Below are 20,354 nucleotides of genomic sequence, written 5' to 3'. Positions count from 1 at the left end.
ATTTTAATTTGGGACTCTAGAAAAGACTACGTTTGTGGCAGCTTCGATTCGATTTCGCATTTGTTTCTTCACGTACAACAATAGATGTAGTATGGCCATTGCAACTAAATAGAATCCAAAAACATTACGATTGTTACACTGTACTACGTAAAAGTGTAAACTACACATTCTTCTTCTTGTCGTGTCGACAACAAACCTACACAGCGTCAGCCCAAAACTCCGCCACAAGACTGGCGTTGTCAGCAGCCTTCATTAAATCTTCCTGCGTGCAGTTGTTTGGGCACGCAGGGCACGACATCATGTGCTTCGTCGACTGGGGAACAAAACTACACTTGCACTCCAAGTTTAAGCCATCCAAGAATCCCCACCTGAACTACACATTGATTAAATAATTGATTTGCTTAGTTTCGGACAGGCGCAGTGTAAAAATATGTCAAGGATTAAGAAATTGACGTGCCTGCAACTCCTTTCACACGGAAATGGTTTTTTAATGAGGAGTTTTACACGCAATTAAGAAGGTTAACACTTTGAGGACATTTCAAAGCTTTCCAACGATATGTAGTTAAGTGAGGATTACGGTAGAAAGTCGTCGAAAAAGGATTCTCTTCGTTCTGGGAAGTACCGCTAGTTAAACTGTAATACACCTGTTAAAGGCATTAACATTCTTGGAGAACAACGGCTTGCTGACTCATCATCATAACAAATTGCTTTAGTTAGATCGTATGTTTACATTTACTATGCATCGATTTAAGGCCCGTATGAAAGATCGCTTAAACAAAACTTATGAAAGGAAATGAAATGAAATAGTTTATTCAGTACATAGGCCCTTTCCAGGGCACTTATACTCGTCCCAAATATAGCTTTCCCTACCACCACTTCGGGACAACATATGGGCTGGTGCTGAGAAGAAGTGGCGAAAGAAACTCAGACCTTTGTTAAACAATAACAAAACTTAGGTTCGTTTCATACGATCCCAAAATTTTTCGGCGTTAATTAAGTAAATAAGAATAAATCAACACGATACAGTAAATTAATGAATTTCTAGATGTGTAGGACGAAGTATTAGGAGTGAAATCCAAGTTTCAATCCGCCAATCAACCTAATGGACGCAGGTTTGTCTTTCGTCTTTTTACGAAGGTGTTGCCATCGTTGCACATCACACCATCTTCGACATTTATTTGATCTTTTCGACGTTTTTAGATAGAATCCAAGAATGAATGAGAGAAGCGGGGTATTACCAAGTTTCTATCTAGAATTCTAGAGCTTCCAGCTAATATTGCTCCGGTTCTAAGTTCAAACAGAACTTTAAGCTGGGCATTATTTATTCATTGACAATCACAGTCTAGCCGCGTTCGATTCCATTCTGATAGTTTCAACGTTATTGCATCGAAGCTGCATTACATTTTGACGACTTTTTCTAGATTCCTTAGCGATAGCGATTTTTATCTTAAATTTAGAAATATGCTACGGAATGGATGGAAAAGCGAATTATGCCGCAAAATCGGTTTTGTAAAGGCTTATTCGCGCTCGACTTGGCGGGGGCACTGCCGTGCCCCCAGATTTTTACTTCGCCCAACAAATGGTTACCACCAAATCGAGGTCGTTTTGCGAGCCTATCGTATCTTCCAACTTGCGTGTAAATAGACACGATGAAAAAAATCTGGAACCGCCAATATTGTTTTATTACCTGACGGCATGAAAATGATGGATGCAAAAAATTTAAACCTACCTCCTAAATGAAATTGTTATTGGGCATTTTTCTGGTCGGTATTCAGTACTTACAGGCGGAGGTGTAACCATGTAAGTCATCGTTTAAAACTCATTACAATGAAGAAACCAGAACGATATGAGTGTGTATCGATCGACATTCTTGTCTCAGGATAGTTTTATGTCCTTCTTCATAACAGAGCCAAGTAGGTAGGTAATTAAGATCGCAATTAGCTAAATAATACGAGTTTGCTCGCCTGTGGTCAAGGCTAACTGAAAAAGCGGTATTTTAGTTCAACTCTACATAGGGGGTAAGAATATAATAAGACCTGGTTCAGACACAGCGATTATCACGCGGTTTCTGGACAGTTCTCGTAGGTACCTACATTCGCATCAAACCCGTAACTGCACGGTTACCGCCTCAGTGCCACGGCAATAAGAACCATGGGTGTCTGGACCAGACTTGAATGTGCTGAAAACATTAAACACCGCGAACATTCGCGAACCGCGTAATTCGCGTTAAATGAGAACACGGCTTTAGATGGACGGGCTTTAATCGGCGACTTATCCGAGTTAAAGCTACCATACAGGTCCAGGCATTTTAGAAACCTATTGGACCAGTCGGTACCTACCTACAATGATATTATTTGCTGAGGTTTCATATGTTAATTAGGGTCTTTTCAACTGCCTAAATAGATATGTTACGCCATTTTAAAGGCGTGTGGGTTTGTTAATTATCTAATTAGTGTTCTATCTTACTTAATTGAGAAAATATTTGAAAAAATCCTACTTAATTTTTTAGACAAAGAACATTATTTTTACAAAAATTTCAAAGATTTTCTTGCGCTGTAATGAAAAAATATGTTTCATTAAACAAAATAGGATATAATACAATTTAATTACTGTTAGAAATCTACATTTTACTGCTGCCCCAATCTACGGTATTAAATAAGAGAAAATAAGGTCAAAACAGGTGTGTTTTCTAATAAAAACTTATAAGATTTAACTCTCGTAAATAGATCAACCTGCTTGTTTACTCATTCCAGTTAAATTAAAGTGTTTAATTACAAGAAGGCACCCGACACGGCTGCATTAGGGAGAACTGTATATCACTAGGGCTGAGGACGCATTGGGGCCGACGGCGGAGCCCTAACAACCATAAATACTCTCCGCCGCCGCACACCGTCCATCAGTCGACGTTAACGCAGCAATGAAATAAACTACACAAATAAACCATTACCGAAACGTAAATAAACCCCTAAATGCACCCACTGGACGTAAATACCATCCACAAAAAGACAAAACAACACTATCCTTGAAGGCACGGCAAAATGAAAGTTGTTCCTATTTCAATTGAAATTCTTAACATAATCGCTTCCTCATGCAAATAACTACGTTTCAACTGTCGTTTATAGTAAAAAGCGGGTAAATCCACCGACCGATCGATATCAAAAAGGCAATAATAAGTAAAGAACTCACCTCTAGCGTATGTAAACAAATGGAAACAGGCGACTAAGAAAATCCAGTTACCGATACCAAACCGGCATATCCCTGTCCGACACATTGTGCAAATCACTACAACAACACTACACAATAGGGTTTAATTCATCGCTATTACATTTTCACATAAAATTCACGAGTAATTAGCGTAATCATTTTACACTGCTATTATCGAGGCGACATTGAACCGTCCGCCATTTTCACGACACCGCTCCGTTCGGAAACACAACTCAATAATGAAAGGGCAATGCCCGGGACAAAATGTGACGTAAACGAACTTCGCGGCCATTTGAGGGTTGAATAGTGAAGTTAGGTACAGAAGTAGTGTGGTGAAGTCTCGATTTTCGATTCAATTTGTACTCAACTAACTCTCTCTCTACATTAGATTCATTTATCAACTTGTTGCAACAAGATTATATAAAAAAATATCATGGTATTTATAATTTGAAGTTAATTACTTATGAGAAATATAAAAAATTGGTTATATCCCAACTAAATTAATTGCATTTTGTGTGAGTAACAAAACGCTAAATGTCAAATAACTCTGAGTTGCATGTTTATAAATTTCTCCCTTCGCTTAGGGAAAAAAGTACGCTGTTTAAGCCAAATAAAGAATATCAAAACTTCAAAAGTTTTCTGCAAAAGTAATTTGGTAAAAAAATTACTTGAGCATCAAAAATATAAAAGTTACAAGATAAGGTGAATAAATTATAAAAAACACTCAAGCAAGTTGGAACTCTAAAAAAAGATGGTGTTGTTAAAAATATCCTTGAATTATTTGTTTTGTTGATAATTTACTATAAAAACTTTGTCCAGCAGTGGACGTGTTTCGGCTGAAACTAACGAACGAACGAACCATTAAAGGGTATTTCGCCGAAACAGTAAATTTTCTGTGTCCAGGCAGGCGAACACATGTTTTTTTATATCTATACGTATAAAACTATTTTTATGGGAAAGTTCATCAAAAGTTTTATTTGTTTTTGCTATTACAATAGCAGATACTACAAATAATAGCGTAGAAAAACTTAATCAAAAGTCGTTTTTCTAATTTCCTTGTTATGTCCATTACTGTTGTTTGCCAAAATGAAGGCACACTATAACAAATTGAAGCGTAATTTCATTCTAATAGCACTCTGTTTATATTTGAGAAACGTTTGGCTATCGGAAAATACAAAGATTAAATGTCAAATACTTAAAGGAAGGAAATAAAGTGAAGTTAAGTTCTTGTCCGAGTCAAAAGTATAATTTCCCTGGGTCTTCATTTCGACCATTGTAGTAACGAAACGAAAGAACTTAGAATGTAATGCACTGCACCGTTACACTCGGCCATTTCGTCCCAAAAGGCCATCGAGGCAGGACAGTACTACGTTGACCAGTTTCGCCACAAATCGCATAAGTAGGTCCTCCTTGGGTTTTTGTTTACTAAAAAGTCAATTTCTTTGGACGGCTTTTTGCAACTAAACAATGGATTAATTTTATTGTTTATTTACACAGATGTAGTGTCTGTAAATAGTAAATGCATAGGGTAAATAGGTTTTTGTCTGTGGTGTCTTTTAGGCATAAATCTAATTTCTTTGGCTCTAATTTCCTTGTTTTCCGTGGCATAAAATGGCCTAGGAAATTATAAAAGACCATTTTTAATTCGGCGTAAAGTAAAATTTTGGGTATTTCTTTATTGGAATAAGTTTAAAATTGACATTTTAATAAATGGGTATCATAATAGATATAGAACAACTTGTTTTTAACTCTAAACTCAATCTACTGCATTTATCTTCCTTATTTGTGTAAAAAGGTCGTAATGATACAATATTTATTGCTATGTTGGCTTGCAAAGGTACACAAAAATGGGTCGAACAAAAAAAAGCAAATCACAGAAGAAAACTTAGAGAAAAAAATATTTATAATAATTTCCTTGGCTACCAAAAGTTCATGACCTTATAACTTTGTTACTAAAACGAATTATGACACCCCTTTTAGATATATTAGCTTAGTTTTTGCTACTTAATGCAATAGGAAACTAAAAATAGTTAAAAACAAAAAAATATTTCGTACCAAGGAAATTAGGCAAAATTGACCATTTTTGGCGAAATACCCTAAAACATTAATTTTTACATTGTAAATAGATTAAACATAAATTTAATGCTGAAAAACGTTTTAAAGTGTGTCAACCCTAAATTTGACATGAGACAAGTTTTGGTTGCGTTCGAAGAAAGAAGCAAACAGAATCGTTTTTCGGGTTTATTTGAACTATTTACGAACTCTTAAATAACCGAAAATAAAGGAAATAATCTATCTGTCAACAGGAAAATTTTAATTCATCATGGAATTAATATATTCCATGAGGCGAAAGCCGCTAAAATGTGAACCACCTCACTTCGAAAGGTAATATTTATTTATGCTTAGTACTTATAATTCCTTAAAATTTTTACGAATAAAGTAACGTTGCTGCTTACTATTTCTGAATACCTTCCTGAAAAGGCTTGATGCCAACGTTTGACCTCTCGAATATGTTTTTTCAGTCCCACAAGCCCAGAAGTGGTTCGCCCTATTTGCACGATATCTTCGTGTAATATCATCGCGTTTTCGTCCCCAACGGAGTTGTCTGACGTGGATGGAGACACCTGGGGCGGCCATGTGTACGTGTGTGACCTGGACACGCCGTGGGACAGCCACAAAGTCACTAGTACTGCACATCCTGTGAGTTTTGTATTATCTTTACTCTGTCGTCGCCATTCTATACACAACACTCAATCAGTTATTGCTTTCATCATGAATTTAAAACTAGAACACTATGGGCCAGGAAGGGCATGTATTTTGTCATAGTAGTGTCTATAGGAAACACACAGTATGTATATTCGCCCTGGTTTTTGTTATGCATATTCAATACTCAATACTCATATCTTTATTGCATTTCATAGTGTACATTAGGTCTTAAATATACAACGTGTCCCAAAATTCAAGGATAAGCCGGCGCCGCAGGGTGGACCTAGTCATGACTGCTTTAGGAAAAATAAGAAAAAAAATCTATCTCAATTATTTTTTAAGTTACACAATAAATTATGAAATTCGTCGAAAATTGACACCCCTTATGGTATTTTACATTACCACGACTACAATTTTTCAAATACTTCAGTTTTTTTGTTTGTACCGGCAACTTAAGTAGTGCTGCTGTCCACCCCAATTCTTAAAACCCTCAGAATCCTTGCAGTTTTTACACAAAAGTTAATCAAAATATGATATTTCCTTAAAATTTTCAACGATTTTTACTTACACTCCACTTTGAGTCGTCGTTTTGTAAAAAAACAGTATGAACACTACTGCGGCAAGTTTTTTATAAAGTTGACGCAACTATCCAAGATTCCGAAATGGTATAATATACTAAGAAAACTAGTCGCAAAAAAGATATGCGTACCATTTTTACAAGCACTTCGCTTGTTAGTCAGTATGGGATAAATCTTGCAACTGAATTTAAAACCAGTTCTCCTTAACCAATTGAGCTGAAATTTGGTATACTTGTGTAAGTACGATGACAATGCAATATTATGGTACCATTGAGCTGGATGGAGTATGGAGGTGGCCATAGGAACTCTTAACGAAACGGTGGAATTACATCTAGATTGGGTTCGTTGGACTTGTCTTTTCGAGCACTTTAGTGCTAGATGATGTTCAGGGTCCTGATGATGAAGTCAAGAGGTGGCAGGAGCTGGCCATAGGAACTCCTAAACGAAACGGCGGAAGCTTATCGAGTTTGGGTTCGTTGGATTTGTCTTCCCGAGCACTTAGGCCATGAGATTGAGAAACAACTAAAAAGCTTAAAATAAAGTTGTAATAAAAAAAACTTATTTAAAAACAAGCTTGACTTCGTTTGAAAATTATAATTGACTTCATCATCAGGACCCTGGACATCATCTAGCACTAAAGTGCTCGAAAAGACAAATCCAACGAACCCAAACTCGATAAGCTTCCGCCGTTTCGTTTAGGAGTTCCTATGGCCAGCTCCTGCCACCTCTTGACTTCATCATCAGGACCCTGAACATCGTCTAGCACTAAAGTGCTCGAAAAGACAAGTCCAACGAACCCAAACTAGATGTAATTCCGCCGTTTCGTTAAGAGTTCCTATGGCCACCTCCATACTCCATCCAGCTCAATGGTACCATAATATTGCATTGTCATCGTACTTACACAAGTATACCAAATTTCAGCTCAATTGGTTAAGGAGAACTGGTTTTAAATTCAGTTGCAAGATTTATCTCATACTAACTTACAAGCGAAATGCTTGTAAAAATGGTACGCATATCTTTTTTGCGACTAGTTTTCTTAGAGTATTATACCATTTCGGAATCTTGGATAGTTGCGTCAACTTTATAAAAAACTTGCCGCAGTAGTGTTCATACTGTTTTTTTACAAAACGACGAGTCAAAGTGGAGTGTAAGTAAAAATCGTTCAAAATTTTAAGGAAATATCATATTTTGATTAACTTTTGTGTAAAAACTGCAAGGATTCTGAGGGTTTTAAGAATTGGGGTGGACAGCAGCACTACTTAAGTTGCCGATACAAACAAAAAAACTGAAGTATTTGAAAAATTGTAGTCGTGGTAATGTAAAATACCATAAGGGGTGTCAATTTTCGACGAATTTCATAATTTATTGTGTAACTTAAAAAATAATTGAGATAGATTTTTTTTCTTATTTTTCCTAAAGCAGTCATGACTAGGTCCACCCTGCGGCGCCGGCTTATCCTTGAATTTTGGGACACGTTGTATAATTGGATCACCGTGAACCCTGTCGGGCACAACAACAATGGAGAGGAGGAATTAAAAAAAATAATTATAATTATTGTATTAAACTAGATTCTTAAATATTATTTAATAAGAATAAATATTAAATTATTGTATCCAGTGTATTATTATATTATAACTAATATAATATTACTGTAATATATATTTTATTATAGGTTATGTAATTTGTTTTAATATTATATTTGTTTTAGATATTTAATTTAATTTGTTTTGCACATATTCTAAGGTCGCGGGAAGAGCCTGGATGCGGGCAGCGCAGGACCGTTCATTGTGGAAAACCTTGGGGGAGGCCTTTGTCCAGCAGTGGACGTCATTTGGCTGAAACGATATTCTATTTGATATTTGATTCTCTCCGCTATCATTCCTTGTATAGTTTGGCAGATATGTTAGTGCTAAGGTAGAGTGATGGGAGTTCAAGACACCTATTTAGGTACAGTTACAGTACATAGAATACTACTTATTTATTATGTAACTTTTTCTTGGCCACACTGTATTCATCTCAATCAAGTGTGCCACCTTATTAAAATGATGTATACCCAGAGCACTCACAGATCATTGCAAATAAGTGGGTCATTGTCTGAGTGTAGCTGCCAGTCTGAATTTCTGTAATTCCATTTTATTTATATATTACATTTATCCCAACTTAATAATATTATAAATGCGAAAGTAACTCTGTCTGTCTGTTACGCTTTCCCGCTTAAACCTCGCAACCGATTTTGATGAAATTTGGCATAGAGATAGTTTGAGTCCCGGGAAAGAACATAGGATAGTTTTTATCCCGGTTTTTGAAACAGGGACGCGCGCGATAAAGTTTTTCTGTGACAGACAAAATTCCAGCTAGTTTTTATATAACTGTTATATTTTTGAAAAGTAGCATTGGCGTATCTCGGGTACTTTTCCAACTTGGGGCCTGGCCCCTGACATGCCATGTGACGGGGGGTACGATTAGTATCATAGCTCATAATAATAAATATTTTTAAGTAACATTTGAAACCAATCCTGTAGCCCAATATACTAGGGGCATCAGACCATTCTGGGGGGTGCATGATAAGTATTGTCTTAAATCCTAAGATGGTGTTATGCATCTACTCACATCCTTTATCCCTGTTCCAGATTTCCGCCCTGGAGTGGGACAATGAAGGCAAGCACCTCCTCGTGGGGACAACCTCGGGCGAGGTGTCAGTGTTCGGGCAGAAGGACTACCTTCTGAATGAGTGGACCTGCCTCTATAGTGCCAGCTTTCCAGGTAAAATTTTAAAATTTTGATGCATTTGTTTCACCAGACCTGTGCTTTCTGGCATGTAAAGGCCAGAGAATGCTAATCTGTTTTCTTCAGTCACAAAATTATTTGTCAAATGAAGATTTTAATAATGAATGTTTTCGAACAGTGAGACATCAAATGATGAGTGTGGAGGATTGGTGTACTCAAATATTGAATGTTGTTGATTAATTAATTGAATTTTTGTCGTATATCAGGCGAGCACATCGTGAAGGCAGCGTTCTTCCACAACGGGCGGCGCGTGGTGGCTTGCGAGAAGAAGCCAGACGCGCCTATCGCGGACAGATTCCAAGTGCTTCGGTCAACTCCCACGCTTAAGGGATTCGGGTAAGATAATCTTCTGTACTGTTAGCGAAATTAGTTCATGACACCCAAAGTGGACAAAAAGTTGATAACACATCGACACATTCCAATTTATAATAAAGACGTGTTGCCAATTGACTTTTTGTTTACTTTGGGTGTTGTAAATGACGACGAATGATGATGACTTTTTACTTTTCTGGCTAGAATTTTTAATTAATGAGGGTTTAGAATTTTTAATTTTTGACATGAAATTGACAGACCAATTCCACCAATCCACCAATCATGCAGCATTTGGTTGGACCTCCCGTCTACGTATTGCCATCTGGCGGATTTTTCAATCGCGAACACCCTCATTGAAATTAATTCATGTCCTATAGCTATAGACCATATGGGTCCCACACTAGTGTCTTTCAAGCGTGATCATAACGTCGTATCACCACGTCTCATATCGCCAGCGCCTGCCCACACAAACTCTCTTTAAACTAAATACCGCGATGCCAATGCTGAGCGGTTGTTGAACGCCGTATCTAGACAGCGCTGGCCTAACGACGATGCATGAAAAACGCTAGTTATACTCGACGCAAAGAGTCGTGGTAGACGGGACCAACCATGAATCACTTTTGAAAAAAAACATGCTTATGCGCAAAAAGGACAATGTTCGTTCTCCATACATTGTTCGCCTAAGAACCAACAATTTTGACATATTACTACCCGAAAGCGAAATAATACGATTCTGTGTGTAAGAACAATGATTCCTGATGAACACTTGCCATAAAATTAATGATTAAGAATATTAAATCACAGCGATTTTATAATATGTCGTTTATGACAACATGGCGTCTAATGTATTGTGTGAATGTATGAACACTGATTCGCGAAAAATGTTTTGTATTGTCGTCACGCCGAGTCGCAGCCAAATAGTATAAAATAATAGAACAAGTTTTAGAAATNTAATCGATTTATTTTATTTTCAAAATCGATATTTTATTGTCTATGATGGCCGCAGGAACATCACTATACATGGACTCCCAGCAATAAAGTACGGTAATGCCTCGTACAGATTTTATCGGCAAAAATAATGGAACTTGATAGGTTTTAGACCATGCCACGCACCAAAACGTCCGGAAGTTGTAATAGTATTATAGAATAAACGTTAAAAGACTTATTTATTTAATTTTTCAATGCTTAAGTGTCCATTAGAATGAAAGGGTGCTTAATGTATTAAAAAAAATAGAAAATAATTATGATGGGTTAATGTTTTTGGGCGGTTTTTTAGGCGGTTTCTGACAATGTCCTTTATTGATTATTACGTTACAAATAATGATCATCCCTATCTCTGTGTGACGTCACTCATAACCAGTGTATATGCAAGGGCAACCGTGATAAACGCTATCTTATTCGTCTTCCATTAGTCGATATACATACGCTGTCTTATTATTTCACCATCTGTCACAAGTCCTTGCGCCGAGTATAGTATGGAGGGGTCCCTACCCTAGTAGCTTCGTACTTTAACATTCGCTATTTGTTTTTCAAGAACATAATCTTAGACTTCACGTTGATGCATGTACCACTAATTATGGACGCAATTCCTTCTTTAACAGAGTTTTCAAAACTTTTGACAGCAATTATTCTGAAAATTTTGACCTTTTTCGGCCGTTTGGTGTAGTGGTTCGAAACGGACTACTATTCCGGAGGTTGCGGGTTCGATTCCCGCACAGTACAAACATTTGTGTGCATGAACATATTTGTTTGTATTGGACTGGGTGTTTTCTATGTATAATATGTAGGTATGTATTTACAAAAAAAAAAAAGTATTTAAGTATGTTTATATCCGTCGTCTAGTACCCATAGTACAAGCTTTGCTTAGTTTGGGACTAGAGGCGCAGTGTAAAATGTCCAAGGATATTTATTTATTTATTTATTTATTTTCATATTGTGAGACCAAACTACTTCAAAAATCAAAGTAATAAAGAATTCTTTGGCGACACTACTTAGCATTGTCCCGGTAAAAAGTTGAAGTATCTGTTTACTGCTTAATATTCTGCTATTTTGGTATGGCTTTAGTAGGTAATATTTTCTGTATTGTTTTAACTTTTTTCATATATTGTAGTTATACTGCATGCTAAATGGTTTTGTTTTGGATTGTATCTTGATATGCTATTTGTGAAAACTATGTAAGGCATTTTTGATCTTAACCGCCTCATCTATTAATAATACATACATATATGCTGTTTGTTTTCCATAAAATAAATAAATAAATAAATAAAATAAATATATAACTCTTTTTCCCAGAGGAGTGGCGTGCGAAGGCGCCGCCATAATAACAGCTACGGGCCTGGTGTGCGCGCTCACGCCGCCCGCAGACGGCTCGCGCGCGCTCGTGGCCGCCGAGTCGCTGCGGGCCGCGCGCGAGCACATCGCGGCGGCCAGTGTCGCGCACAAGAGTGAGTCACTGATACACTAAGACAGTGTTTTTCAACCTTTTTCATGACGCGACCCCCCTAGCATGAAAAAAATTTTTGCGACCCCCCGACCATTCCCTTTTTTTCATGCCTTTTACAAAGATGTTGTAGGGAACGAATTCTTCAATCTATACAACATGTATGTATTTGCATAATTAGATTTCGGATAAATCTAGCTTTTAAACTTCTCTGGTTTTTTTACTGAGGTAGTTTTTACGACCTCCCCCCAGGGGGTCGCGACCCACAGGTTGAAAAACACTGCACTAAGAGCTAGTGAACGCCAGACCTACGTCATTTTATAAAAGCTCAAAGTTTGTCAGCGTATGCTCCCAATATAGGATAGAATGTGGGTGAATTATGAAGTTTGCTTACGTTTTACCATTAAATCTGATTTTTATGCATAATATTTGGACAATACTTAAAAGTATTTTCCCCAACAGCCAGAGAGTTTTGACAGTTCCAACTCCTTGCCAGACAGTTTTTTAGGGTAGCTCCCAAAGCCACCATGACCCAAACTACATAACTCACCAAAATTCTATCCTATATTGGCAGCATACGCTGACAAACTTTCAGCTATTATAAAATGACATAGGTCTGGCGTTCACTAGCTCTTAGTCTATGAGCAGTGGCCATATGACAGCCACGGGCCTACTGTGTGCGCTCACTCCGCCCGCCGAGGGCTGAGAAATATTCCTTCAGATACGTGGTGGCTGGTTCATTTATTGATTATTGGTACAAAACAGTAAAATAATCCTGACCACCACTAACTCACGAATGACATCCAGTGTCATCCAAAATAGGTTTCGTTTGACAGCTCGTGGTTGTGCTCTATTCCGTCGGCTATATTAAGTCGGCCGTTTGGTGTAGTGGTTCGAAACGGACAACTATTCCGGAGGTAGCGGGTTCGATTCCCGCACAGTACAAACATTTGTGTGCATGAACATATCGCACCCTTAATAATATAGGGGCACAACTCAAAATTTTTGGTTTTTTACTTTTTGTACTAGAGAGGCATATTTTCGTCAGTTCTACAAGATGGCTTTCACAGAAATCGAAAACAATGATCAGATTAAAGAGTTCTACATTTTGTGCCCCTTCCATACTTTCATCTATCTTCCCGCTAGAAGGGCTGAATCAGAGACATGCCGATATTTGTCGAATCCGGCCCCCGCGACTGTGGTCCAATTTGGAGTTGTGCCTTTGTGTGACAAACTTTTAAGTAAGTGTTAGTGAGCTAAGTCTAATTAATTCCATATATTTCTAATAATATGTTACATTTTCATTTTTATTACATTGATAAAGTCCCGTTAATCATAGAAAATTATAAAATATAACTTTAACTTTAGTTAGGCGGACCATGGATGGGTGTTTGTAGTTAAATTTATAACTCTCCTATAAAAGTAATTTGCTTCTTGGTATTAATTTTCATACCTATTGGTTGATTAGGAGCCTATAGAATGTTTTATCGCGATGCTAAGAAATAAAGCGGTGGTTATGAAATACTTCCCGACAAATAAACTAATGATTTATAAAATAAGAGACATACCTACGTGTTAAGGCTATTAACGTTCGCTCGGGGCTCGGGTTGGCTTTTTTCTTTGTTTATTTCATGAATAAACGCACTAGTCAGCCAAAAGGTGAATTACTTTAATATGTTAGTGTTATAATTTATAATTATATTCTTTAATTTATTACGGTCACATAAATTGATGCTAATTAATCACTCAGATTCTGAGGACTGAGGATACATCGAATTTATTTTAAAATTATCTTTTCACGTATTAAGTTACTACAATTTTACTGATCAGCTATTAGACCTTGAAATTTTCAGTTTGTCTAAATTTAAGTTCTAAAGTGCTTTTTGTCTTAAAAATGTGAGTTCGTAATGTAATCTTGTGTTAACACCAGTTTTTATTAATATGTGGCAAATATTGTACACAAAAGCAAAGAAAAAAGATCACGGAGTTTGTGATAACAAACCAAGCATACTCTGGGATAAAAATTGTACAAAATAATAAATATTGGGTGTCCAATATCGTCGTAAACCTTGTGTACCTAGACTCTTTGCAATACTGAAGTCAAGCAGGACGTAAAGGGCTTCTATTTGGAGGGCCAAAGATATGTATTGAGCTTTCTAATCACTAAAATGATCAAAAGCAAAATGATGATGAGTACGGAAAAATTAAAAGCAGCTATCTTCGATGGACTGCAAATCCGTGCTCTTATAAAAGACTGTATTTGTAAACCATATAACACAAATTGAATCTGAAGCATGGCTAAGGTGCTTTAGTAGTAAAATATTTTTTGGGGAATGTTAGAACACCAGAATAGATATTCTTGTGTTCAAAATTGGTTGCTAAAATCCTTCAAAAATTACACACGCCAATTTGAGTATTAAATTGTATTTTTTACAATAGCCATTTGAACTGATTCCCACATAATGTGGGTGATTATAGTAAGGGACAAGGAGAACGGTTCCTTCCACCAGGACAGCAGGATAGTGGAAAAAAGATACCAAGGTACTGGCTGTTGGACTTTAATAAGTGATTATCCTGAACAAATCCATAACAGAAAACCTTACAGAAAAAGTTTTTGTAGGTTTTTTCTTGATTTGATAAAAAGCATATTTTTTATAGGGTAAGAGTCCCTATCTATCTAAGTAAAAATATTTTGAATGCATAAAATTAGTATTTTCATGTCGGTTTTCTCAGAGAAATAGCTAATAGTCTTTATTTTAATCTAATTCGACATATCTAATAATTTTCTAGTATTCAGCACCCTACTCTTATACTGAATTGGCTATAAGCTACTATACCGCACAATAACTGTCCCCAATGTTATTGGGCGTAAATCAATATAAAAATCGAATAATACACTTATTTTTAAATATTAGAGAGCAATATTAGGGAATATGCCATATAAAACAATTCAGCCTAAGGATTAGATGGGCACAAGTACAAGTAATACCCAAAATCACAACAACAGAAATAGTAAAATAAAGGCCTAACTTTGAAATATTTTTTTGAACAATTTTTTTAAATACTCATAATCAATATTTTCAAAAATGTCTTATGTCAAATTATATAACAGATACCAGTGATGAAGTATGCCTAATTTGAAAGTTGTAGCTGATAAAATAAAGATTTTAGAGCCAATTATGTAAAAAACCGCGATCTGCCGATTGGTTTTTTGGCTTTTCCCAAAAAACTGAATTTTGGAGTTGTGCCCATTCATTATTAAGGGTGCGATATTTGTTTGTATTGGACTGGGCGTTTTCTATGTATAATAAGTATGTATTTACAAAAAAAAAGTATTTAAGTATGTTTATATCCGTTGTCTAGTACCCATAGTACAAGCTTTGCTTAGTTTGGGACTAGAAGCGCAGTGTAAAATGTCCAAGGATATTTATTTATTTATTCCGAAGGAATATTAACGTTATGGCGGTGTCGGAGATGTGGCCATATGACAGCCCAGGCACGTGGCTGGTGACCGCGCTTATATCGCGGCGGCCAGTATCACGCACAAGAGTGCCTGTGTTCTGGGACATCAAACTCTTGTAATGTGGGGACCAAGGACATGGAATGAAAGATGTTAATTGGTCGACGATCGGTTTAATACTAAAGCCTGGTCCGTGAGCACGTAGAATTTTGTCCAATGACCCCAAGCTACCCATCCTTATCGGACAAAATTTTACGTGCTCACGGACCAAGCTTTAGTCTTAAAATGACTTACAGCTAACTTATAAGTATAACTATGCCTTGCACTAAGTCGGTATTGAGGAGAGGTGCGTCATACACTACACTCTCCAAAATTGAAGTCCAGGTGTTTTTTGGTGTACCGACTTTTGAAAATTCTCTATTTTTGTCTTATTAAATAGCTTTGTGTAAAATGTCCAATGTTTCTTTTCATTATTTTTACCAAACAAGCCTTTCTTAAACCATTGTTTGCCCCACCAGACGGGAACCTCCTCATAGCAGCGGTGTGCCGCTCGGCCGGCGCGTGGTGCGTGCGCGTCAGCGTGTGCTGCGCCGCGCCCCCCGCGCGCCCCGCGCCCGCCCCGGCGCCCCCCCGTCTTCAGTTACAACCTCTGCCTGCCCTGTGTCTACCTGAGTCGTCTACACCACCCGGTTGGTATATCTGGATGATATTCTGATTTTGCTCGCTCCATACGCGTATCATGACTTCACTAGAGTGTCTAAGAGGATTTCATTGGAGGCCAAATGCCAAATTGTATACAATCACTGCTCTGTTTTGTGTCTACCTGAAGCTTCTACACCGCCTGGTTGGTATACATGGATGAATTTTCGTAGTTGCAGTAACATTACTAGTTGGATTTTTGTCTGCCCGAGGCATCTAACCCCCATGGTAACTTATTGTTTCTGCACCCCCCCCCCCGCCTGCAGCTGCAGCCGTTACCTGCGCTGTGTCTACCAGAGTCGTCTACACCACCCGGTTGGTAATTATCTGGATGATATTCTCGTAGTTGCAGTAACATTATTAGTTGGGTTCCTTTCTGCCCGAGGCATCTTTCCCACCTGATAAGTAATTTTTGCGCGCCTTACGACCGCACCCGCGCCCCCCGCCTGCAGCTGCAGCCGTTACCTGCCCTATGTCTACCAGAGTCGTCTACACCACCCGGTTGGTATACATGGATGATGTGCTTGTAGTTACATACGAGTAAGCATAACATTACTGGTTGGGTGACTGGATGATATAGCCGTAGTTGCTATAACATCACTGGTTAGGTTTTTGTCTGCCCAATGTGTCTAGTCCGCATGGTAAGTAATTGTTTGCGCGCCCTACGGCCGCTCCCGTGCCCCCTGCATACAGCTGCAACCATTGCCTACGCTGTGTCTGCAAGAAGCGTATACATGGATGATGTTGTAGTAGCCGCATACACTTAACATAACGTTCGTTCACTTCATTCACGTTCATAAGTGCCACTTGTGGTCTAAACTGAATAAATATTTTTGATTTTGATTTTACACTGACTACTTACATCTTACATATGCACCAACAGATTTTATTATTCCTATCGTATATTTTATTCTTAGAAATCTTTACCGTACCTTGAAAAAATATTAATCCCTCTCAACTTACAACTTTTATTGCAGTGTCCATAACCTGGTGCCTGCGTGAGGACACAGACTCGCTCCTTGTGGCGGGCTCCAACCTTACTCTTTGGAAACTGACCGAGAGATCGCATCCAGTCCACAAACTATTCTCTAAAGGTAATATCAAAGCAGAGAAAGACAGTGAGGTTTGAAGTTGGTTCAAAGATTTCTAAAGGCTAAGCGTATGTTTTATTTAAATGAAAAATGTTGACTTAGTTGAAAGATTTGTAAAGGCTATGTGTGTTTTAAATTAAATTGAAATGTTCACAGGTGCCTTACAAGGCAGCACTACTCCTGGTGGCGGCCCGAAACCATCCACAGACTGTTTCAATACGGTGGTAAGTAGATGTTTAATGAAAGTGACTATGTTTCGTGATTATATGCGCGTCTTTAAAAATTTCAAAAAGAGACTAAGGTTTTAAGCTTTTTCCGCCACTTATCCTCAGCATATGATGTCCCGAAGTGGTGGTAGGGCAAGCTATATTCGGGACGTGTATAAGTGCATGTGTGTGAAAGGGCATGTAGGTACTGAAATAAACTATTTCACTTCCTTTTACTTCGAGACCGTGATGCAACTCAACACAGCGCCATCTATTGACAGTCAGGCGAACTAAAGTGACTTAAGACATACGGAACGTAACTAATGAAGGTTTTCGCGATTGAAAAATCCGCCAGGTGGCAATACGTAGACGGGAGGTCCAAATGCTGCATGATTGGTTATTTTTGACATGACATTGACAGATATGTCAAAATCCACCAATCATGCAGCATTTGGACCTCCCTTCTACGTATTGCCATCTGGCGGATTTTTCAATCGCGAAAACCCTCATTGACTGGATATTTACCAACTGGAGACTTAACAATTTTATTCTTACAGTAGGTTTTTATTTTTAGGTATGGCAACAAACAGCAATATGGCCTATCGAGGGCGGCTCAACCGCGGTGCAGGCGGCGAGCTCCCGGCTGGCGCTGGCGCCGCCACACGCTGTGCTCGCCACGCCCGACGCACTGCATCTGCTGCATAGGGACACGCACCACTACGTAAGTGACGGACGCACAGTGCCCGGCAGATGGCGAGCTCCCGGCTGGCGCTGGCGCCGCCACACGCTGTGCTGGCAACGCCTGACGCACTGCATCTGCTGCACAGGGACACGCACCACTATGTAAGTGACGGACGCACAATGCCCGGCAGGGGGCGGCTCTCGGCTGCTGGCCACGCCCGAAGCGTTGCATCTGCTGCACAGGGACACGCACCACTATGTAAGTGACGGACGCACAGTGCCCGGCAGGAGGCGGCTCTTGGCTGCTGGCCACGCCCGACGCACTGCATCTGCTGCACAGGGACACGCACCACTATGTGAGTGACGGACGCACAGTGCCCGGCAGGACGCGGCTCTTAGCTGCTGGCCACGCCCGACGCACTGCATCTGCTGCACAGGGACACGCACCACTACGTGAGTGACGGACGCACAGTGCCCGGCAGGAGGCGGCTCTCGGCTGCTGGCCACGTCCGACGCACTGCATCTACTGCACAGGGACACACACCACTATGTAAGTGACGGACGCACAGTGGCCGGCAGGGGGCGTACTACTACTGGTAGTGAGAATGGTGATTGGTAGTACCACGTATTAAAGAGCAGTTTTGCCGTCTTTGATGGTTGTCGACAAAGGATGTGCAGAAGACCTCCTAATGCACGCCGCGATAAACTTTTTCGCTCATTGGTCGTTAAAATCATCGACAATAAGACACAGCGTGTATCCTAGCCCGGCTGGACGCCTTTTAGTGACGATTTGCGAAATATTGCTAGCAGACATCATACTTAGTGGTGAGGTGAAAAAATTACTTCTTGTCAGCAATGGTCGGCACTTTGTGTAACCAAACCTGTACTTCCCCGAAATTAACATCAGACCCTCATCCTAACCCAAATCTTGTTCTATTATAACAGTTTGTTTCTGGACGTCATTTGGCTGAAACAGACGAACGAACGAATAGTTTGTTTACACCTAACAAAATTATTCCTACTTTCAGATTTGCTCGCGCAACGTGATCTCCCGCACGGGCGCCGTTGAAGTACCAGCGGGCGCGGGGACTCCGCCCAAGAAGCCCAAATATGGCCCCGGGGCGGTGCCGGTACGTTTGTAGTCTTATCAGTGGTTGTAACAGTTACAGCTTCACTTTTACAACCGTAACCTCAAATAAGTTGTCACAACAGGAGTGACGTCACAATGATGATGTAACAAGTTTCGTTTCAAGAAAATTTTAATTATTTAAAAAATAACATTGTTTTAAATATAAATAATGTATGAAAAATGTCACTATTGATGTACGGGCTAACCGCACATTTCTTACTTGACCTAGTTTAAAATTAGCTAAGTTAGCTTTACGTCATTGCTCGTCACTATGCGTTACAATATTGGTGAATTCAATAAATCAGTGTACGTTCAACACTCGTCGGGTTTGGTTATAGCTCTCCTCGGAGTCACCAACTCACCACCCCTTCAGCGGCCCTTAGCGAATCCTTCATGTGTGGTTTACTACCGCTAAAATGGAACTACAGTGTTCTCGCTTAAAACAGGCTCTAAAGTTTTCGGCACAGTTTAGCTGCTTAATATTCTATTTTCGACCAAACCCATTGTATTTGCATTGACCATTGTTGAGGATGATAAATATTACTTGCAGAGCGGTTCCCCGTGCGCCCAGCTCTCGTGGGTAGAGATATCGCAGCTGGGCGGTGTGTGCGTGTGTATCGACACGCACGCTTGTTTACACGTGCTCCGCCTGCCGCTGTGGCCCGATATCCGTGAGTGTGCCCCACAGTGGCCCACAGTGGCCCCCATTACTTGCAGAGCGGTTCCCCGTGCGCCCAGGCCTGCACGTGCTGCGCCTGCCGCTGTGGCCCGATATACGTGAGTGTTGTGCCCCACAGTGACCCACAGTGGCCCCCATTGATTGCAGAGCGGTTCGCGCCCAGCTCTCGTGGGTGGAGATAACGCAGCTGGGCGGTGTGTGCGTGTGTATCGACACGCACGCTTGTTTACACGTGCTCCGTCTGCCGCTGTGGCCCGATATACGTGAGTGTTGTGCCCCACAGTGGCCCACAGTGGCCCCCATTACTTGCAGAGCGGTTCCCCGTGCGCCCAGGCCTGCACGTGCTCCGTCTGCCGCTGTGGCCCGATATCCGTGAGTGTTG

The 20,354-nt window shown here is 39.5% G+C and overlaps 1 protein-coding gene across 1 annotated transcript; it reads left to right on the top strand.

The window, feature by feature from the left end:
- Positions 1-5,378: 5,378 nt before the first annotated feature.
- LOC114357819 (mediator complex subunit 16) lies at positions 5,379-20,344 on the top strand (the record flags this gene model as incomplete). Its single annotated transcript, XM_028311603.1, has 14 exons — positions 5,379-5,589; positions 5,727-5,904; positions 9,119-9,251; positions 9,482-9,611; positions 11,880-12,031; positions 16,006-16,176; positions 17,164-17,280; positions 17,434-17,501; positions 18,058-18,204; positions 19,193-19,294; positions 19,844-19,964; positions 20,011-20,070; positions 20,122-20,235; positions 20,285-20,344. Coding segments are annotated over exons 1-14 (1,615 nt in total), but the record flags the coding sequence as incomplete, so codon positions are not given.
- Between the last annotated feature and the right edge of the window lie 10 nt (positions 20,345-20,354).

This window comes from Ostrinia furnacalis, unplaced genomic scaffold (genome assembly GCF_004193835.3).
Source record: "Ostrinia furnacalis isolate ACB-3 unplaced genomic scaffold, ASM419383v2 OfSCF3453, whole genome shotgun sequence".
NCBI classification, from domain to species: Eukaryota; Metazoa; Arthropoda; class Insecta; order Lepidoptera; family Crambidae; genus Ostrinia; species Ostrinia furnacalis.
This window is presented reverse-complemented; position numbering and strand designations above follow the sequence as displayed.